At 38.3% G+C, this 18,545-nt stretch overlaps 1 protein-coding gene and 1 long non-coding RNA gene across 3 annotated transcripts; both read left to right on the forward strand.

Moving 5' to 3' along the window:
* Window positions 1-3,427: 3,427 nt before the first annotated feature.
* LOC108889393 (pleckstrin homology domain containing, family A member 6) lies at window positions 3,428-7,458 on the forward strand. Of its 2 annotated transcripts, XM_018685819.2 has the most exons (5): window positions 3,428-3,644; window positions 4,575-4,708; window positions 5,016-5,149; window positions 5,966-6,006; window positions 6,899-7,458. In XM_018685819.2, exons 1-4 carry the CDS (start codon window positions 3,603-3,605, stop codon window positions 5,989-5,991), a joined length of 336 nt encoding a protein of 111 aa, XP_018541335.1. In that variant the 5' UTR covers window positions 3,428-3,602; the 3' UTR covers window positions 5,992-6,006; window positions 6,899-7,458. The 2 variants fall into 2 exon arrangements, with proteins under 2 accessions (XP_018541335.1, XP_050923308.1); XM_051067351.1 differs by lacking the exon at window positions 5,966-6,006 and having other exon boundaries at window positions 3,452-3,644.
* A 5,366-nt stretch (window positions 7,459-12,824) lies between these two features.
* On the forward strand, window positions 12,825-17,867 carry LOC127139561 (uncharacterized). The gene is made up of 5 exons (XR_007809775.1): window positions 12,825-13,054; window positions 13,717-14,164; window positions 15,038-15,485; window positions 16,148-16,595; window positions 17,470-17,867. It is a non-coding gene; the product is annotated as an uncharacterized LOC127139561 (long non-coding RNA).
* The last annotated feature ends 678 nt before the right edge of the window (window positions 17,868-18,545 follow it).

Below are 18,545 nucleotides of genomic sequence, written 5' to 3' on the forward strand. Positions count from 1 at the left end.
CTGCTATGCCACCCTTCAGCCCCCAGCCACATAATAACCTTGCAGGAATGCTAACACACTAGCACTCTCTGCTGTGTAACCAGTGGTTGTTGACATTAGCCGCAAGCACTAACAAGCTAAAGGGCAGGACTGGCTACAGCTGGCTAGCTAGCTTGGTTAACGCTTTAAGAACAATGGGAGACAAAACGAGCACAGGGGATTGAGAGGAATGTCTAGTTTTGGACTGGGACAGAGTTGCTCCCTGTTTATTTTATTTTTTTAAAGGTTCAGGGGTTAAAGTGAACCTTGTTACCACTGCCCCCTGGTGGACCTCACTGACGCAATTCTGAATGTAAATCCATTGAAAAAGGAGGGAAAGGAAGGCACCACCCTGCCTTCCTTTCTCTGTTTTAATCACCAGAGAGTAGAGAGAAGAGCCCATTTATGTACATCTACATACCGTGTACTTGTACACTTTTATTTATTTACTGAGGGATATTTTCAGTATACAGTTGTACAGTTATATTTTGTAGAGATTTGGTATATAGAGCATATAGGGAGTGGGGGAAATGTTGGAAAAAAGAAAAAATAAGTTTTCAGGTTGATGAAATGAAGAAAGAGGCAATGCTAGTGCACAAAATCATGATCACACCTCCCTGCTTTCTTTTCTTCAGATGAAATCCAAGTGCCTTGTTTTGCTGATGATCCTTTTGCCTTTGTCCCAAATTTACCTCCTTAATCAACATTTTCAATCAATCATGGTTTGTTTAAAGCATATGTCTCCACTACAGAATTACAGAAACGATGCAAGAGCTAGCTTTAAGGTTGCTTTTCTGTGCGATCGCAGAATTAAGTCAGGGAGATGTGGGGACACTGCTGGTTTTAACCCCTAAAGGACTTTGACATTTAAACTAAAGCTAGATAACAGCTAGCTGTGCCCCTTGGTTTCAATGAGGAATGCTAACAATGCTAACACACCTGAGTGAAAAAAGTGATATAGTAACATCAGAAATGTCAAAGTCTTCCGTAAGATAGCATGACATATAATAACTACTAGATTGGTATAATAATTACAGGTTAAATATTCATAACCAGACTGCTGTGAGATCTGCCTGTAATCACACTACATTTCCCATAAATCCTTGATATCGAATTTCCCAATAACAGCGAGCAATACATAGCCTGTGATCTTCTGCCACTACTTTTCACCTCTTTTTAATGCATATAACCATAAAAGCCAGAGCATATTTTATTTTATCAACTCCACCAGCATAAACATGTTTACACCATTTTATATTTGAAATAACATCCTCATTAATACAGCCTTTTCTTGTATGGACTTAAAGCTTATTGTTAACGTTTTACAGTGGTTGATAAATACATTGCCGCAATTAAAGATGGGAAGAGAAGCTGTGCTCTAACCTGAGTACTTTTAAGTGGCCTATGCTGTGCTGTTATATGCATCATAAGTATACAGGACAGGTTCAAGCAACTGGGCTGAAACGCAATAAAAAAAAAAAAAAAAAAAACGTATGAACAAGGAGCAGACAACTTTGTCATGGTATGTGTGTGTGGGAAGTCAGAAAGGGACAGTATAGGTCATGTACAGTGGCAAGGTTTGACTGCTTTGCTTTAAAAATTTGGGGCTGCAACAGTTATCCAAAAAAAAAAAAAAACTTCATCAGTGTGTTATTTTTTGATTGATCTTTTTGTTAATAAATCGCTGAAAATGATGAAAAATTTATTGTTTTATTAGACCAACTGTCCAAACCCAGAGATATATAACATGCAGAAAAGCAGCAAAAACCTGCAGGTGTTTCCGTTTTTTTTACTTGATAAATTACGTAAAGAATTATCAAAACTGTTGAATAACGTCCTGTTGACAGACAAATCGAATAATCTTCACAGCGCTCTACACGTAGAAGATTCTTTTGAAAATCCGTGCTGTGTCGTACTCCAGTTTTGGTTCTCCACGGTGCTGCTGTCAGCTCCTTGTTTTTTCTGACAAGTATTAATCTGGAGAGTTTGTCCGCCATATTGCTTTTATCCTTCCACAGCTACGTACAGTATATCAGCTCAAAGAGAAAAATAGTTACAGGAGGTTGCTCAGCTGAAGAGTAGAATTTATAGTAGAGAACTTAGAGAATCGAACAGCTAATCATCACCTAATTCTGTGTAACTGAGAAGCAACGCACAACTCTTTTCCCTTTTCTTTTCTATCATGTAGAGATTTGCACTCGACAATAAAGAGTTTCTTGCTTCTGAACCTCCTCTTGGCTGTCTTCTTCCTAATCTGCTGGGGGTTTTAATGAATCTGTGAATCTGCATGGTTTTCTTTCTCTCTGTCCTTTTTTTTGTGTGCAATTGATTCTCCTGAGCACAACAAGGCATGGGATGCAGTGTTTCTCAGAGCATGTGAACACAGCAACAGATCAGACCCTGCTGCAGGCTACTGGAGTGGGAAGGATGCATGCATGGCTTTGATGCTCCTTGGATGGATACTTACAAGTACCCCTCACCACACACACACACACACACACACACACCACACACCACACACAAGTGCTCATCAGAAAATGAGAGAGTATTTTATAGATGCAAATGTGCTGGTGTACATCAGGGAGAAGGATGTGGTATATATGTGTATGATTGCAGCTTCCAGAAACGCAGACTAATCATCAGCCTGGGTCCCTTCTGTCGTAATGATTCTAAACTCTAATTATTCCTGTTTGTTCAGGGGTGTTAAATTTGTATTTGTCTCCCTCTACCTGAGGCAAGACTCACTGCAGTGATATGTTATATTAAACCAAATAGCCACAGCATCTCTGTATGGAGCACTCTTATACACAATACATGTTGTAGAAAAACATCCAAACACTGTGGTATAAAATCCTGTAACCTAGTGAGACTATGGTGAAGAAGACCTCTTTTCATGTTACAACAGTGTTACTGTCAGTGCTGGTTTTAACATCTCCCCATAAACCCACTGCTTTTGCTCACAAAAAGATTGCCACTGCCCTTCTTTGCCCTGTCTGCCTCTGCTCCGTGTGGGTTTGTCTTTTCTTTCACTTGATTGAAAGTCCATTTTTATTAACCCTCACTGATATATAAAAATGCTAGGACTGCAACCAGTAATTACTTTTCCAAAAGGTGTAAAAATGCTCAAGATCACTTCTTCAAATTGCTTGTTTTGTCTGATCAACAGTTCCTAGTTGCTAACAAGTATTCAGTTTTGAGAAGATAGAACCAGTAAATTCTTTGCATTTTTAAAAAAAATTAGAGGAAATTATTGCAAATTAATTTACTATCAGTTGAATAACTGATTAATCAACACAGGTAGAGGCATATTGCTTACATACAACTAGTTAAAACATATGTTCAGTAACACTGATGTTTTGTGATTAAAATAACATCTGAAAAATGATGGTGGCACATCTGTTTTTCACAGTTATCTGGGTAGCTGTGTAATCCTGACTCCTGCCCTTTGTAGGTGTTTGATTGGCAGGAGGAGCGACTGGGGGCGGAGGGTCAGAGCGACGAAGGACGGAACCAAGTGAAGGAGAGAGGCAGGTTTCAATCAGATGAGTGGGTGACGGTGACGGCCACACGCATACGAGAGGTGGATGTTGAGCCTCTTGGACTACGACCTGGACATCAGCCGAGAGGTAAACACACACCTGACTGATCTCTGTCTCAGTCCTGATAAATAAACATGGAAGGTGATTTCAGAAGCAGTCATTCCACGAGAGTCACAGGATCGAAGACGAAAAAAGCTCCTTTAATCCAATAATACCTCCACTGCTGCTGTGATGCATCAGGTTTAATATGCACTTAAAGGTCCCATGGATAGGTGTAAGTGTACTTAATTTTCTCCACCTCCAGTCCAATTTTGTTAAATCTTGTGATTGCACAAAGTATGTAAAGATTATATTACATCTACAATATTTCAGCCATGAAAAAAGGAATGTACAGCACATAAAACAAAGACATTTTTAACCTTCACTCTCTCTTTCTGTGAGTCAACACACAGGGATTTTCCATGAAAGTCAGGTTTTTGAAACAGGCAGGCATTGCCTTTGTCAATCACCAACCTGTTCCAAATGCAGTGTGTGGTATGCCCTGAAGGTTTTATTCACTTTGGAATAAAAGCAGCCACAGTCCCCTGCTTGAAAGTGGATACAGTTATTTTTGTGATTTAAATATCTTTATACAATGTCAGAAACCGTTAAATAGTATAATTTTCAACATGACAGGTTAGATATATTATGAATGGGGGAAAAATGGCTAGTTCAACTGTTTATACAGTAAATTCTCATGCTAGTTTTTTCATGTACAGTCTGTGGTTTTAACTTAAGTTCCACAGGCTCAACTCCTGTAAGTATGTAGTAATGTAATAATAAAATCTGAGAGGGAATTCCTCACTGTCATCATGGACAATATATTACCAAGCAAATGACTTAATATCTGTTGTATATCTCCACTGTAATAGAAACACTGGAGAACACAAGAAGCCAATGGTTTTGGTGTAGCGCCCAATAAACCATGGCTGGAACTTAAACCTTGGGACTAACTAACTCTTTCTATCCAATATGCAGTTGTCCAAACCGCAAAAAGTTCCCATCCCAGAGCGCTACATAGAATCTGACCCTGACGAGCCTGCAAGTGCAGAGGAGCTGGAGGAACGTTCCCGCAGGGCCAAGCGCATCAAGAACCTCCTGGCCAAATCCAGGTAGACAACACTCAAAGGAGTGTTATGTCATGTTAGTTTTTGTTAGATCTTTGCTTTGGAGGCCCAGACAGTAACATAAAGAATACAGTAATGTTAGAAACAGGATCATTTTATCAAACTACCACTATATTGATTTTGAAGGAGACTGAATATGAAGCAAACGTACCAGTTCCCTCCAGTGTGCTTCTCTGAATAGTCACTCTGCTGTGTCATGTCTTCTAAAGGTGATTAGTCAGTTGTTTGAGTCCAATATGCCAAAAACTCCCTGGTTTACAGTTGTGTTTGTGTGTGTGCGTCCTTTCGACAGTGTTCAGAACTTACAGCCATCTGCACCATTAGACTTCAGTGAGCTGGACTCAGCTCTGCAGCAGCAGGAGAGGATCATGAACGTGTCTCAAACACTGGCCTCAGAGGCATCAAGGAAGAGCAGACTGGTTGCAGGTTAGTGTGCTCACCTCTTCCCTTGGCTTCATGCTGCATCTGAGACGACAGTAAACTCAAACTTTCGAGTGGAAACTTCAGAATTCTGAAAAACAGTGTTCACAGATCAGCTCTGAAAACAATTTGGATGCCTATGGTAACACCTTCACACTGTCTTGTTGTCTTTACCAGGAACACATTAACAAGTTATTGATGCTGCTTGCTGTGACTAAGACAGAACATGTCCTGTATTCGTAGACCCGTGGGCTAATATACAAATGTCTTTCCAAAACGTTAGCACCTTCATTAATATACTAAGAATGTAAATATATCACATACAATAGTGAATGACCTGATAAAAGTAATTAAATAGTGTTACGCTTCCTACCAGTCATGACAGATGACACCATGATTGGAGTTATTATGACGTCTGGTAAATATGGTTTCTGAGAATAAAAATCAAGCCTGTTCATGCATTCAAATATTTTTTCCTGAATTTGAGCCTGTAATTTTCGACTTTGTGACCTGTTGTGAATGCAGCATTAACCTCAGTATCAGCCTTCACAGGTAGGGCATGTACCCTCTCCTAACGCTCCAGTTTAAATAGTCCTAGCTAGAGACAAATCAGCCTTCAGCAGCCTCATGGAGAAGATAAAAAAAACAGCAGTGTAAACCTCCAATTAATTATAAAAAGACATACTGTGAATCTACAAACAAAAAACACAAAAAGAAAGCTATTTTCCCACTAGATACAGGCTGCCCGAGCCCAACTGTTGTTGTATAATAAATCTACCCTAGGCTGACAACATGTGATTTGTTGTTGTACCTGGTGTGCAGGGACTGAGTGGCTGGAGAGTCGGTGAGCATGGCTGGTCCAGGTATAACCTGCCATTTCCCTTTTTGGTGGTGTGGATTTGTTGTCTTGTGTGTCTCAGTATATGCTCTTTGATCAGAAATGTGCACAGATTACACTAAAAAAAGAGCCTTAAAAACTACTGATTTACACTTTCTTTTAAAATCTGCTAGTGATGTTCAGTATATACTATGTTTTTTGTCTCCTAAGTAAACCTAAGAAAATATTCTGTTGCACGATAACCACATATTACATTTTGTGCATAATGTGAGTGAGGAAACAGAAAAATAAAATAAATCAGTGAAAACAATACAATACTACTAGTAACATATTTTACCTTTGACAGAAGATTTTGTAGTTGTTGGAATTTCTTCCCTGTTTATATCAAGTCAGTGAAAAAATCTGTGTGCAGTCCTGGTTTCTCTGTTCTGGGCTCAGCTGTTGTTTTGATTAGTGTGGCTCTGGTGTCAAAAGGGCTGCTTCTGTGAAATGTGGTGACCTCCTGTGTGCAAATGGTGTTTTGGTGCAAGTTGTGTTCTCTATATAAATAAAAAAAATACTTGATTGAACTCTTGCAGACCTACGAATGTGGTATTTTACTATAAATCAGTCTACATCAAATGGGTTGAGGTAAATCGATTCTTCTGTTTGTTTTACTGTGAGTTCAAGTTAAGCATTATATATATAACTGACCCAGGTATCAGATTTGCTAAAGTACACAAAACAATTTTCTTCTGGAAGCAGTTGGTCCTCATGAAAGCTACTGGAAACCTATTAAAATCAGAATTTCTTATGCAAATTAAGTATGTTTAATTTGCATAAACACTTGTGATCCAAATTAAAGATATGTTTGCACCTATAAGATGTTGAGTGCAAGAGGAAATACTGATGTCTTCACTGTGTTTTCTTCTTCTCAGCCAAAGCTGCTGCAGAGCACTGATCCACAGCAACGACCAACACCACAAAACAGAAGAGATTCCTTGTGAAGGGGAAGGATCTAATCATTTTTCAGCAGTTACCAATGAATTGATTCACTTGTAACAAAGCCTTTTCATATGACTGAGAACTACATACATGTTTCTACAAGAGTGATGATTTGTAGATTTGAAATAGAGTCAAGTTTTACTGCTTCTGCACTTACATTGCACAACTAAGTAATTTATAACACGAGTGTTTTTTTGTTTTGTTTTGTTTTGAAATCTGCAATTACTTGTTGTGCCATCTGGACTGTATTTTTTATCAGTTAACACAAAGACTGTAATGAAACATGCTCAGATAACAGTAGTAATGATCTGACATGATTTATTTATTTCATTCTGTGGCTTCACCTGCTTTTGATTTCTACTGTACATTTTCTCAACACTGTCACACAATGATCATGGTCCTATCAATCAACTCATATACAGTGGAATATAATGTAATAGATTAACACATGAAAAGTCATTACACAAAATAAATATTAGATAAAACAAGTTAATTATTTGTTGTCTGTGTTCTTTGAAAGTTTAAGATGGTTTTATTTTAAAAAAAAATATAATACACCTGTTAATGTTTTACACTGATACAAAACATTGTTCTTTGTCATAATATAAATAAAACATATACAGGATGATCCAGTGCTGTTCATTTTATATTGAGTTGTATATTGTTGCATAAAGTTGACATGCAGTTGTTCACACACCTACTCATGGAATGCAAATGGAAGAAAGAGAAAGGCTGCAGTAGCCTGAGCATAAAGATTGTTACAATGAAGCACTTGCTTCAAATCACCATCAAATCAGGTGCATCAACACACCTAAAATTTCCAACTAGCATACATTGTTTTAACTAATATCCACTTCCACCCACAACAAAAGAAATTCCCCACAAAATAATAAATAGTTATTTACCCTTTTTAGATGAAGATTTGGTTCTGAAAGCAATTCATGTGCTTTTAGAAAAAGTGATTTGAAACAACAGACCACCTCTTCATTTTATGTTCTCACACCCAGCTGCTCTGGAAACAGTTCATGGATAAATAGCAAAACCATAGCAATGCTGTTATACATTCTAACAGTATTGTTTTTGGTATCTGTTGCTACTATAATGAATTTCAACTTAATGGCAAGTCCCTGAAATTAATTAATCAAAACCTCAATGTGATATTAGAAAACTAACTAACTAACTGACTAACTGGTTTAATTAGGCTTTTTCATTTACATTCATTTCAATTATATTTTACACGTTATGGATGTTTGCCTTACACTTTGTACATTTTCTTCGATAAAACTGTTGGTAATTCAACCAATCAGAACCGCTGCTTGGCGGTGCACAGTGACCCGACCGATTGGTTATTGTTGGCTTGCGTCATGTGTCGTCATTGTGAATGGTCCGCTGGGAGGAGCCTAGAGAGGCTCGGGGAAACAGATTAAAACCAACCTTTGAGTCGTGGCCTCGGTTTGTCCGTACTGTGGCAAAACTTTATCATCGAAGAAGCCTGGATCGAGCTTTGGAGCTCCCTTTTTGTCGAACTCTACTGGGGCTGGATGCTGAATACACCTGCGGCTCGAAGGTAAGGCTAAGGAGCTAGCGGCTAGCGTTAGCATTAGCCTTCTCTTTCAGTGATATCTTTTGACCTTAGCTCCATTCCAGCCGTTTATATCGCGTGGGTAAGAGTGTGTTTGTGTTTCCGTGACTGAGGCGTCCCTGACATGAGTTGTGGACCTCCAACGTGGACGGGTGAAAACACAAGGAGCTCTTGATAGGCCGTTTAAATCCATGTTGTGTTTGTCCAGTCATTTTGCCGACATCTTGCTCTTTGTAACTTTGTGAGCCATTTTGGTAATTTTAACACAGTTAGTAATGGTCTATCTTGTCCTTGTCGTTGCTTTGTGTCTATTTGTGGTCATTTTGTGTTACATTGCGTCTGTACCTGGTTGTGTTACACCTGGATGTCAACATTAGTGGCGAGCGTTAGCATTAGCCTTAGCTTTTGTAACGTCCCTGACGCGAGTTGTGGGCACTTTAAGGGGGCAAGGTAACCCTTTAGTTGTCTGTTTACAGCTCCGTTTGCATGCCTTTACAATACCGCTTCTTTGTAATTTAGTGTTCCATCTTGGTCATTTTAAGTCAGTTTATGGTGGATTATCATGTCGTTGTGATCATTTTGAGTGCGTTTGTGGTCTTATTGCACCACTTGGCTATTTTACATCTATTTATGGTCAGCTTCTTTGTCTCTTTGTGGTCGTTCTTACTGCGTCTCTGTAGTTCTCTGTCCATTCCTGATCATTTTACATTTCTTGTTTCATTATGGAAATTAACCAGGACTGAGGCCTCCAGGTAATTCACAAACAGCTTTACATCATCTGTCCAACACAGAGCACTGACATTAAACTGTTTATGCTCAGTATTCAGTACATTAGAAAAGTGTTATAAATAGAAGTAATCTGCAAAATAAAAACAATGTATAAGTGATCTGTATTAATAGAAGTAATGTAAAAGTAATTAGCAATCTCAGAAGTAGTACAAAATATCTTAACTTCAGTCTGATTGTACATGATCAGGACTAGGCTAAACCGTACAAAACAGTATCAGTTCTACAAATAAAATATTGGAGTGAGTTGTTTGTAATGTGTGTTAATTTTAATTGTTGGTCAGAGAGTGATTTTAAAAATGTCTTTACATTGTATAAAGACCAGTTCTACACTTCTTTACTTAACTACTTTTTTTTTTTTCACAGAAGCTGCTGTTGAGATCTTTGTAAATTTGTTTTTTAAACAACACAAAACAAATTAACATTTAAGATATGTGTTAATAGGAAGGGGGTTTAAATGTGAAATAATGGTTCTGTTAGTGACTGTCTGTGGTGGAAGACATACACATAACAAAAGTTTAAATCTTGCATTCAAAAATGTACTTTACTGGTAGTGTTTATTGTTGTGCAGTTCACAGTAACATGACTGCTTCAGTGATTAGTTGATAGACACATAATTAGTAATCATTTTACTTTTTAACAAATATTTGTTGTTGTTGGTTCTTCAGGAGTAGACAGTTAACTGTTCATTTTCTGAGACAGCCCCCTAATGTTTGTTAAATGTTCTGGTTCAGCTGTAATGTTGAATATTTATCTGAGTTTTCATGGTTAAAGTATGGATGAAGAATAGGTAGTAGTGTATTGATCATTTTCCTTTGTATGTTTCTCTTTGATTTCCTCCAGGTGTCACCACTTCGTCCACGATATCGTCCACAATCGCAGAGACATGGTCCGTGATCGGAGAGACATTGTTGAGGATGAGGGAGACATCGTCCACGATCAGAGACGTTGTCCACGATCGCAGAGACCTTGTCAAAGATGAGAGAGACGTTGTCCATGATCAGAGACATTGTCCCATGCTTCGTAGAGACCTTGCGATAGAATCGGCGGAGACGGGGGTCACCGATTTGACGGCACTGCCCGCGATCATGGAGACATTGTTGATGGTCACAGAGACAGCGTCTATGATCTCAGAGACATCGTCCACGATCACAAAGACATTGTCCATGATCACAGAGACTTTGTCCATAATCTCAGAGACATTGTCCGCGATCACAGAGACGTAGTCCACGATCGCAGAGAGCCGCCGTACAGTGAGGAAGTTCTTTGAGACCAGGACTGAGGCCTCCAGGTAATTCACAAACAGCTTTACATCAACTGTCCAACACAGAGCACTGACATTAAACTGTTTATGCTCAGTAGTCAGTATATTAGGAAAGTGTTATTTAGAAGTAATCTGCAAAATAAAAACTATGTATAAGTGATCTGTATTAATAGAAGTAATGTAAAAATAATTGTCAATCTCAGAAGTAGTACAAAATAAATCACAGTAGTAAGACATCAAAAACTGTTAAAAAAAAAAAAAAAGTCATGATGTAGTAAGACAAAAAATGTCATGGTATAGTATAGTGTCTAGACCGTACTCTTTTATATTATTTAACAGAAAGAGACCCAACAGTTCCCACCATGAGCAACACTAGGCGACAATGGCAAGAAAAAACTTCCTTTAAGAGGTAGAAACCTTGAACAGAAGCAGACTAAGGGTGGGCGGGCGGGCATCTGCCTCAGCTGGTTGGGTAGTATAGTGAAGTATCAAAAATTCTATGAAAATAATATACTATAGTAAGGCATGAAGACGTCCTAGTATAATAAGGCATAAAATGTTTTGTTAACGTTTCTGGTCCATCTGTACTGTGAATATTTATCCGTGTTTTGGTGGTTAAACTGTTGATGAGGAATAGGTAGTAGTGTACTGATCATTTTCCTTTTTATGTTTCTCTTTGATTCCTCCAGGTGTCACCACTTCGTCCACGACATCGTCCACAATCGCAGAGACATGGTCCGTGATCGGAGAGACATTGTTGAGGATGAGGGAGACATCGTCCACGATCAGAGACGTTGTCCATGTTCGCAGAGACCTTGTCAAAGATGAGAGAGACGTTGTCCATGATCAGAGACATTGTCCCATGCTTCGTAGAGACCTTGCGATAGAATCGGCGGAGACGGGGGTCACCGATTTGACGGCACTGCCCGCGATCATGGAGACATTGTTGATGGTCACAGAGACAGCGTCTATGATCTCAGAGACATCGTCCACGATCACAAAGACATTGTCCATGATCACAGAGACTTTGTCCATAATCTCAGAGACATTGTCCGCGATCACAGAGACGTAGTCCACGATCACAGAGAGTCTTTGTACAATAAAGAAGTTCTTTGAGACCAGGACTGAGGTCTCCAGGTAATTCACAAACAGCTTTACATCAACTATCCAACACAGAGCACTGACATTAAACTGTTTATGCTCAGTAGTCAGTATATTAGGAAAGTGTTATTTAAAAGTAATCTGTAAAATAAAAACAATGTATAAGTGATCTATATTAATAGAAGTAATGTAAAAATAATTGGCAATCTCAGAAGTAGTACAAAATATCTTAACTTCAGTCTGATTGTACATGATCAGGACTAGACTAAACCGTACAAAACAGTATCAGTTCTACAAATAAAATATTGGAGTGAGTTGTTCGTAATGTGTGTTAATTTTAATTGTTGGTCAGAGAGTGATTTTAAAAATGTCTTTACACTGTATAAAGACCAGTTCTACACTTCTTTACTTAACTACTTTATTTTTTTCACAGAAGCTGCTGTTAAGATCTTTGTAAATTTGTTTTTAAACAACACAAAACAAATTAACATTTAAGATATGTGTTAATAGGAAGGGGGTTTAAATGTGAAATAATGGTTCTGTTAGTGACTGTCTGTGGTGGAAGACATACACATAACAAAAGTTTAAATCTTGCATTCAAAAATGTACTTTACTGGTAGTGTTTATTGTTGTGCAGTTCACAGTAACATGACTGCTTCAGTGATTAGTTGATAGACACATAATTAGTAATCATTTTACTTTTTAACAAATATTTGTTGTTGTTGGTTCTTCAGGAGTAGACAGTTAACTGTTCATTTTCTGAGACAGCCCCCTAATGTTTGTTAAATGTTCTGGTTCAGCTGTAATGTTGAATATTTATCTGAGTTTTCATGGTTAAAGTATGGATGAAGAATAGGTAGTAGTGTATTGATCATTTTCCTTTGTATGTTTCTCTTTGATTTCCTCCAGGTGTCACCACTTCGTCCACGATATCGTCCACAATCGCAGAGACATGGTCCGTGATCGGAGAGACATTGTTGAGGATGAGGGAGACATCGTCCACGATCAGAGACGTTGTCCACGATCGCAGAGACCTTGTCAAAGATGAGAGAGACGTTGTCCATGATCAGAGACATTGTCCCATGCTTCGTAGAGACCTTGCGATAGAATCGGCGGAGACGGGGTCACCGATTTGACGGCACTGCCCGCGATCATGGAGACATTGTTGATGGTCACAGAGACAGCGTCTATGATCTCAGAGACATCGTCCACGATCACAAAGACATTGTCCATGATCACAGAGACTTTGTCCATAATCTCAGAGACATTGTCCGCGATCACAGAGACGTAGTCCACGATCGCAGAGAGCCGCCGTACAGTGAGGAAGTTCTTTGAGACCAGGACTGAGGCCTCCAGGTAATTCACAAACAGCTTTACATCAACTGTCCAACACAGAGCACTGACATTAAACTGTTTATGCTCAGTAGTCAGTATATTAGGAAAGTGTTATTTAGAAGTAATCTGCAAAATAAAAACTATGTATAAGTGATCTGTATTAATAGAAGTAATGTAAAAATAATTGTCAATCTCAGAAGTAGTACAAAATAAATCACAGTAGTAAGACATCAAAAACTGTTAAAAAAAAAAAAAAAGTCATGATGTAGTAAGACAAAAAATGTCATGGTATAGTATAGTGTCTAGACCGTACTCTTTTATATTATTTAACAGAAAGAGACCCAACAGTTCCCACCATGAGCAACACTAGGCGACAATGGCAAGAAAAAACTTCCTTTAAGAGGTAGAAACCTTGAACAGAAGCAGACTAAGGGTGGGCGGGCGGGCATCTGCCTCAGCTGGTTGGGTAGTATAGTGAAGTATCAAAAATTCTATGAAAATAATATACTATAGTAAGGCATGAAGACGTCCTAGTATAATAAGGCATAAAATGTTTTGTTAACGTTTCTGGTCCATCTGTACTGTGAATATTTATCCGTGTTTTGGTGGTTAAACTGTTGATGAGGAATAGGTAGTAGTGTACTGATCATTTTCCTTTTTATGTTTCTCTTTGATTCCTCCAGGTGTCACCACTTCGTCCACGACATCGTCCACAATCGCAGAGACATGGTCCGTGATCGGAGAGACATTGTTGAGGATGAGGGAGACATCGTCCACGATCAGAGACGTTGTCCATGTTCGCAGAGACCTTGTCAAAGATGAGAGAGACGTTGTCCATGATCAGAGACATTGTCCCATGCTTCGTAGAGACCTTGCGATAGAATCGGCGGAGACGGGGGTCACCGATTTGACGGCACTGCCCGCGATCATGGAGACATTGTTGATGGTCACAGAGACAGCGTCTATGATCTCAGAGACATCGTCCACGATCACAAAGACATTGTCCATGATCACAGAGACTTTGTCCATAATCTCAGAGACATTGTCCGCGATCACAGAGACGTAGTCCACGATCACAGAGAGTCTTTGTACAATAAAGAAGTTCTTTGAGACCAGGACTGAGGTCTCCAGGTAATTCACAAACAGCTTTACATCAACTATCCAACACAGAGCACTGACATTAAACTGTTTATGCTCAGTAGTCAGTATATTAGGAAAGTGTTATTTAAAAGTAATCTGTAAAATAAAAACAATGTATAAGTGATCTATATTAATAGAAGTAATGTAAAAATAATTGGCAATCTCAGAAGTAGTACAAAATATCTTAACTTCAGTTTGATTGTACATGATCAGGACTAGACTAAACCGTACAAAACAGTATCAGTTCTACAAATAAAATATTGGAGTGAGTTGTTCGTAATGTGTGTTAATTTTAATTGTTGGTCAGAGAGTGATTTTAAAAATGTCTTTACACTGTATAAAGACCAGTTCTACACTTCTTTACTTAACTACTTTATTTTTTTCACAGAAGCTGCTGTTAAGATCTTTGTAAATTTGTTTTTAAACAACACAAAACAAATTAACATTTAAGATATGTGTTAATAGGAAGGGGGTTTAAATGTGAAATAATGGTTCTGTTAGTGACTGTCTGTGGTGGAAGACATACACATAACAAAAGTTTAAATCTTGCATTCAAAAATGTACTTTACTGGTAGTGTTTATTGTTGTGCAGTTCACAGTAACATGACTGCTTCAGTGATTAGTTGATAGACACATAATTAGTAATCATTTTACTTTTTAACAAATATTTGTTGTTGTTGGTTCTTCAGGAGTAGACAGTTAACTGTTCATTTTCTGAGACAGCCCCCTAATGTTTGTTAAATGTTCTGGTTCAGCTGTAATGTTGAATATTTATCTGAGTTTTCATGGTTAAAGTATGGATGAAGAATAGGTAGTAGTGTATTGATCATTTTCCTTTGTATGTTTCTCTTTGATTTCCTCCAGGTGTCACCACTTCGTCCACGATATCGTCCACAATCGCAGAGACATGGTCCGTGATCGGAGAGACATTGTTGAGGATGAGGGAGACATCGTCCACGATCAGAGACGTTGTCCACGATCGCAGAGACCTTGTCAAAGATGAGAGAGACGTTGTCCATGATCAGAGACATTGTCCCATGCTTCGTAGAGACCTTGCGATAGAATCGGCGGAGACGGGGGTCACCGATTTGACGGCACTGCCCGCGATCATGGAGACATTGTTGATGGTCACAGAGACAGCGTCTATGATCTCAGAGACATCGTCCACGATCACAAAGACATTGTCCATGATCACAGAGACTTTGTCCATAATCTCAGAGACATTGTCCGCGATCACAGAGACGTAGTCCACGATCGCAGAGAGCCGCCGTACAGTGAGGAAGTTCTTTGAGACCAGGACTGAGGCCTCCAGGTAATTCACAAACAGCTTTACATCAACTGTCCAACACAGAGCACTGACATTAAACTGTTTATGCTCAGTAGTCAGTATATTAGGAAAGTGTTATTTAGAAGTAATCTGCAAAATAAAAACTATGTATAAGTGATCTGTATTAATAGAAGTAATGTAAAAATAATTGTCAATCTCAGAAGTAGTACAAAATAAATCACAGTAGTAAGACATCAAAAACTGTTAAAAAAAAAAAAAAAGTCATGATGTAGTAAGACAAAAAATGTCATGGTATAGTATAGTGTCTAGACCGTACTCTTTTATATTATTTAACAGAAAGAGACCCAACAGTTCCCACCATGAGCAACACTAGGCGACAATGGCAAGAAAAAACTTCCTTTAAGAGGTAGAAACCTTGAACAGAAGCAGACTAAGGGTGGGCGGGCGGGCATCTGCCTCAGCTGGTTGGGTAGTATAGTGAAGTATCAAAAATTCTATGAAAATAATATACTATAGTAAGGCATGAAGACGTCCTAGTATAATAAGGCATAAAATGTTTTGTTAACGTTTCTGGTCCATCTGTACTGTGAATATTTATCCGTGTTTTGGTGGTTAAACTGTTGATGAGGAATAGGTAGTAGTGTACTGATCATTTTCCTTTTTATGTTTCTCTTTGATTCCTCCAGGTGTCACCACTTCGTCCACGACATCGTCCACAATCGCAGAGACATGGTCCGTGATCGGAGAGACATTGTTGAGGATGAGGGAGACATCGTCCACGATCAGAGACGTTGTCCATGTTCGCAGAGACCTTGTCAAAGATGAGAGAGACGTTGTCCATGATCAGAGACATTGTCCCATGCTTCGTAGAGACCTTGCGATAGAATCGGCGGAGACGGGGGTCACCGATTTGACGGCACTGCCCGCGATCATGGAGACATTGTTGATGGTCACAGAGACAGCGTCTATGATCTCAGAGACATCGTCCACGATCACAAAGACATTGTCCATGATCACAGAGACTTTGTCCATAATCTCAGAGACATTGTCCGCGATCACAGAGACGTAGTCCACGATCACAGAGAGTCTTTGTACAATAAAGAAGTTCTTTGAGACCAGGACTGAGGTCTCCAGGTAATTCACAAACAGCTTTACATCAACTATCCAACACAGAGCACTGACATTAAACTGTTTATGCTCAGTAGTCAGTATATTAGGAAAGTGTTATTTAAAAGTAATCTGTAAAATAAAAACAATGTATAAGTGATCTATATTAATAGAAGTAATGTAAAAATAATTGGCAATCTCAGAAGTAGTACAAAATATCTTAACTTCAGTTTGATTGTACATGATCAGGACTAGACTAAACCGTACAAAACAGTATCAGTTCTACAAATAAAATATTGGAGTGAGTTGTTCGTAATGTGTGTTAATTTTAATTGTTGGTCAGAGAGTGATTTTTAAAAATGTCTTTACACTGTATAAAGACCAGTTCTACACTTCTTTACTTAACTACTTTATTTTTTTCACAGAAGCTGCTGTTAAGATCTTTGTAAATTTGTTTTTAAACAACACAAAACAAATTAACATTTAAGATATGTGTTAATAGGAAGGGGGGTTTAAATGTGAAATAATGGTTCTGTTAGTGACTGTCTGTGGTGGAAGACATACACATAACAAAAGTTTAAATCTTGCATTCAAAAATGTACTTTACTGGTAGTGTTTATTGTTGTGCAGTTCACAGTAACATGACTGCTTCAGTGATTAGTTGATAGACACATAATTAGTAATCATTTTACTTTTTAACAAATATTTGTTGTTGTTGGTTCTTCAGGAGTAGACAGTTAACTGTTCATTTTCTGAGACAGCCCCCTAATGTTTGTTAAATGTTCTGGTTCAGCTGTAATGTTGAATATTTATCTGAGTTTTCATGGTTAAAGTATGGATGAAGAATAGGTAGTAGTGTATTGATCATTTTCCTTTGTATGTTTCTCTTTGATTCCTCCAGGTGTCACCACTTCGTCCATGTCATCGTCCACGATCGCAGAGACATGGTCCATGATCGGAGAGACATTGTTGAGGATGAGGGAGACATTCTCCACGATCAGAGACATTGTCCATGATCGCAGAGACCTTGTCAAAGATGAGAGAGACGTTTTCCATGATCAGAGACATTGTCCCATGCTTCGAAGAGCTCTGCGCAAGAATCGGTAGAGACACTGTGGTTCCTCGATTCGACGGCATGATCATGGAGACATTGTTGATGGTCACAGAGACTTTGTCCATAATCTCAGAGACATTGTCCGTGATCACAGGGATGCAGTCCATGATTGCAGAGAGCCACCGTACAATGAGGAAGCTCTTTGAGACCAGGACAGAGGCCTCCAGGTAATTCACAAACAGCTTTACATCAACTGTCCAACACAGAGCACTGATATTAAACTGTTTATGCTCAGTAGTCAGGATATTAGGAAAGTGTTATAAATAGAAGTAATTTGCAAAATAAAAACAATGTAATTTGTATTAATAGAAGTAATGTAAAAGTTAGTCAGAAGTAATACAAAATAAATCACAGTAGTAAGACATCTGTCAAACAAAGTCAATAAGGCATAAAAAAGATGTCATAGTGTAGTAAGGCATCAAAAAGGTCATGAAATCATCCAAAAATGTCATAGGGTAGTAAGGTGTCAAAAAACATCATAGTATAGAATGAAATTAAAAACCATCAAAAAATGTCAAATTATAAGGTAAAAATGTGTCACATGTCAAAGCGTCAAAAAGCATTTTAGTATTATAAGATGTTAAAAATGGTCAAAAAAATGTCATAGTATAGTTAGGTGTCAAAAACTCAAAAAATGTCATAGTATAGTAAGGCACCAAAACTTTCATAGTATATTAAGGTGTCAAAAATGGTCAAAACATTTCACAGTATAGTAAGGCATCAAAAAATGTCATAGGGTAGTAAGGAGTCAAAAATGGTCAAAAAGTGTCATACTATAGTAATGTGTCAAAAAACGGCAAAAAATGGTCAAAAACTACAGTATCATAAGGTGTCAAAAACGACCAAAAAATGCGATAGTATAA

The sequence above is a fragment of the Lates calcarifer genome, unplaced genomic scaffold, assembly GCF_001640805.2.
Source record: "Lates calcarifer isolate ASB-BC8 unplaced genomic scaffold, TLL_Latcal_v3 _unitig_1532_quiver_2517, whole genome shotgun sequence".
NCBI classification, from domain to species: Eukaryota; Metazoa; Chordata; class Actinopteri; family Centropomidae; genus Lates; species Lates calcarifer.

Coding starts and splice junctions, on each gene's coding strand:
- LOC108889393 (XM_018685819.2), top strand. CDS start 3,603: ATGTTGAGCCTCTTGGACTACGACCTGGACATCAGCCGAGAG. Junction 3,645..4,574: donor ACCTGGACATCAGCCGAGAG/GTAAACACACAC, acceptor TCCAATATGCAG/TTGTCCAAACCGCAAAAAGT. Junction 4,709..5,015: donor AACCTCCTGGCCAAATCCAG/GTAGACAACACT, acceptor TCCTTTCGACAG/TGTTCAGAACTTACAGCCAT.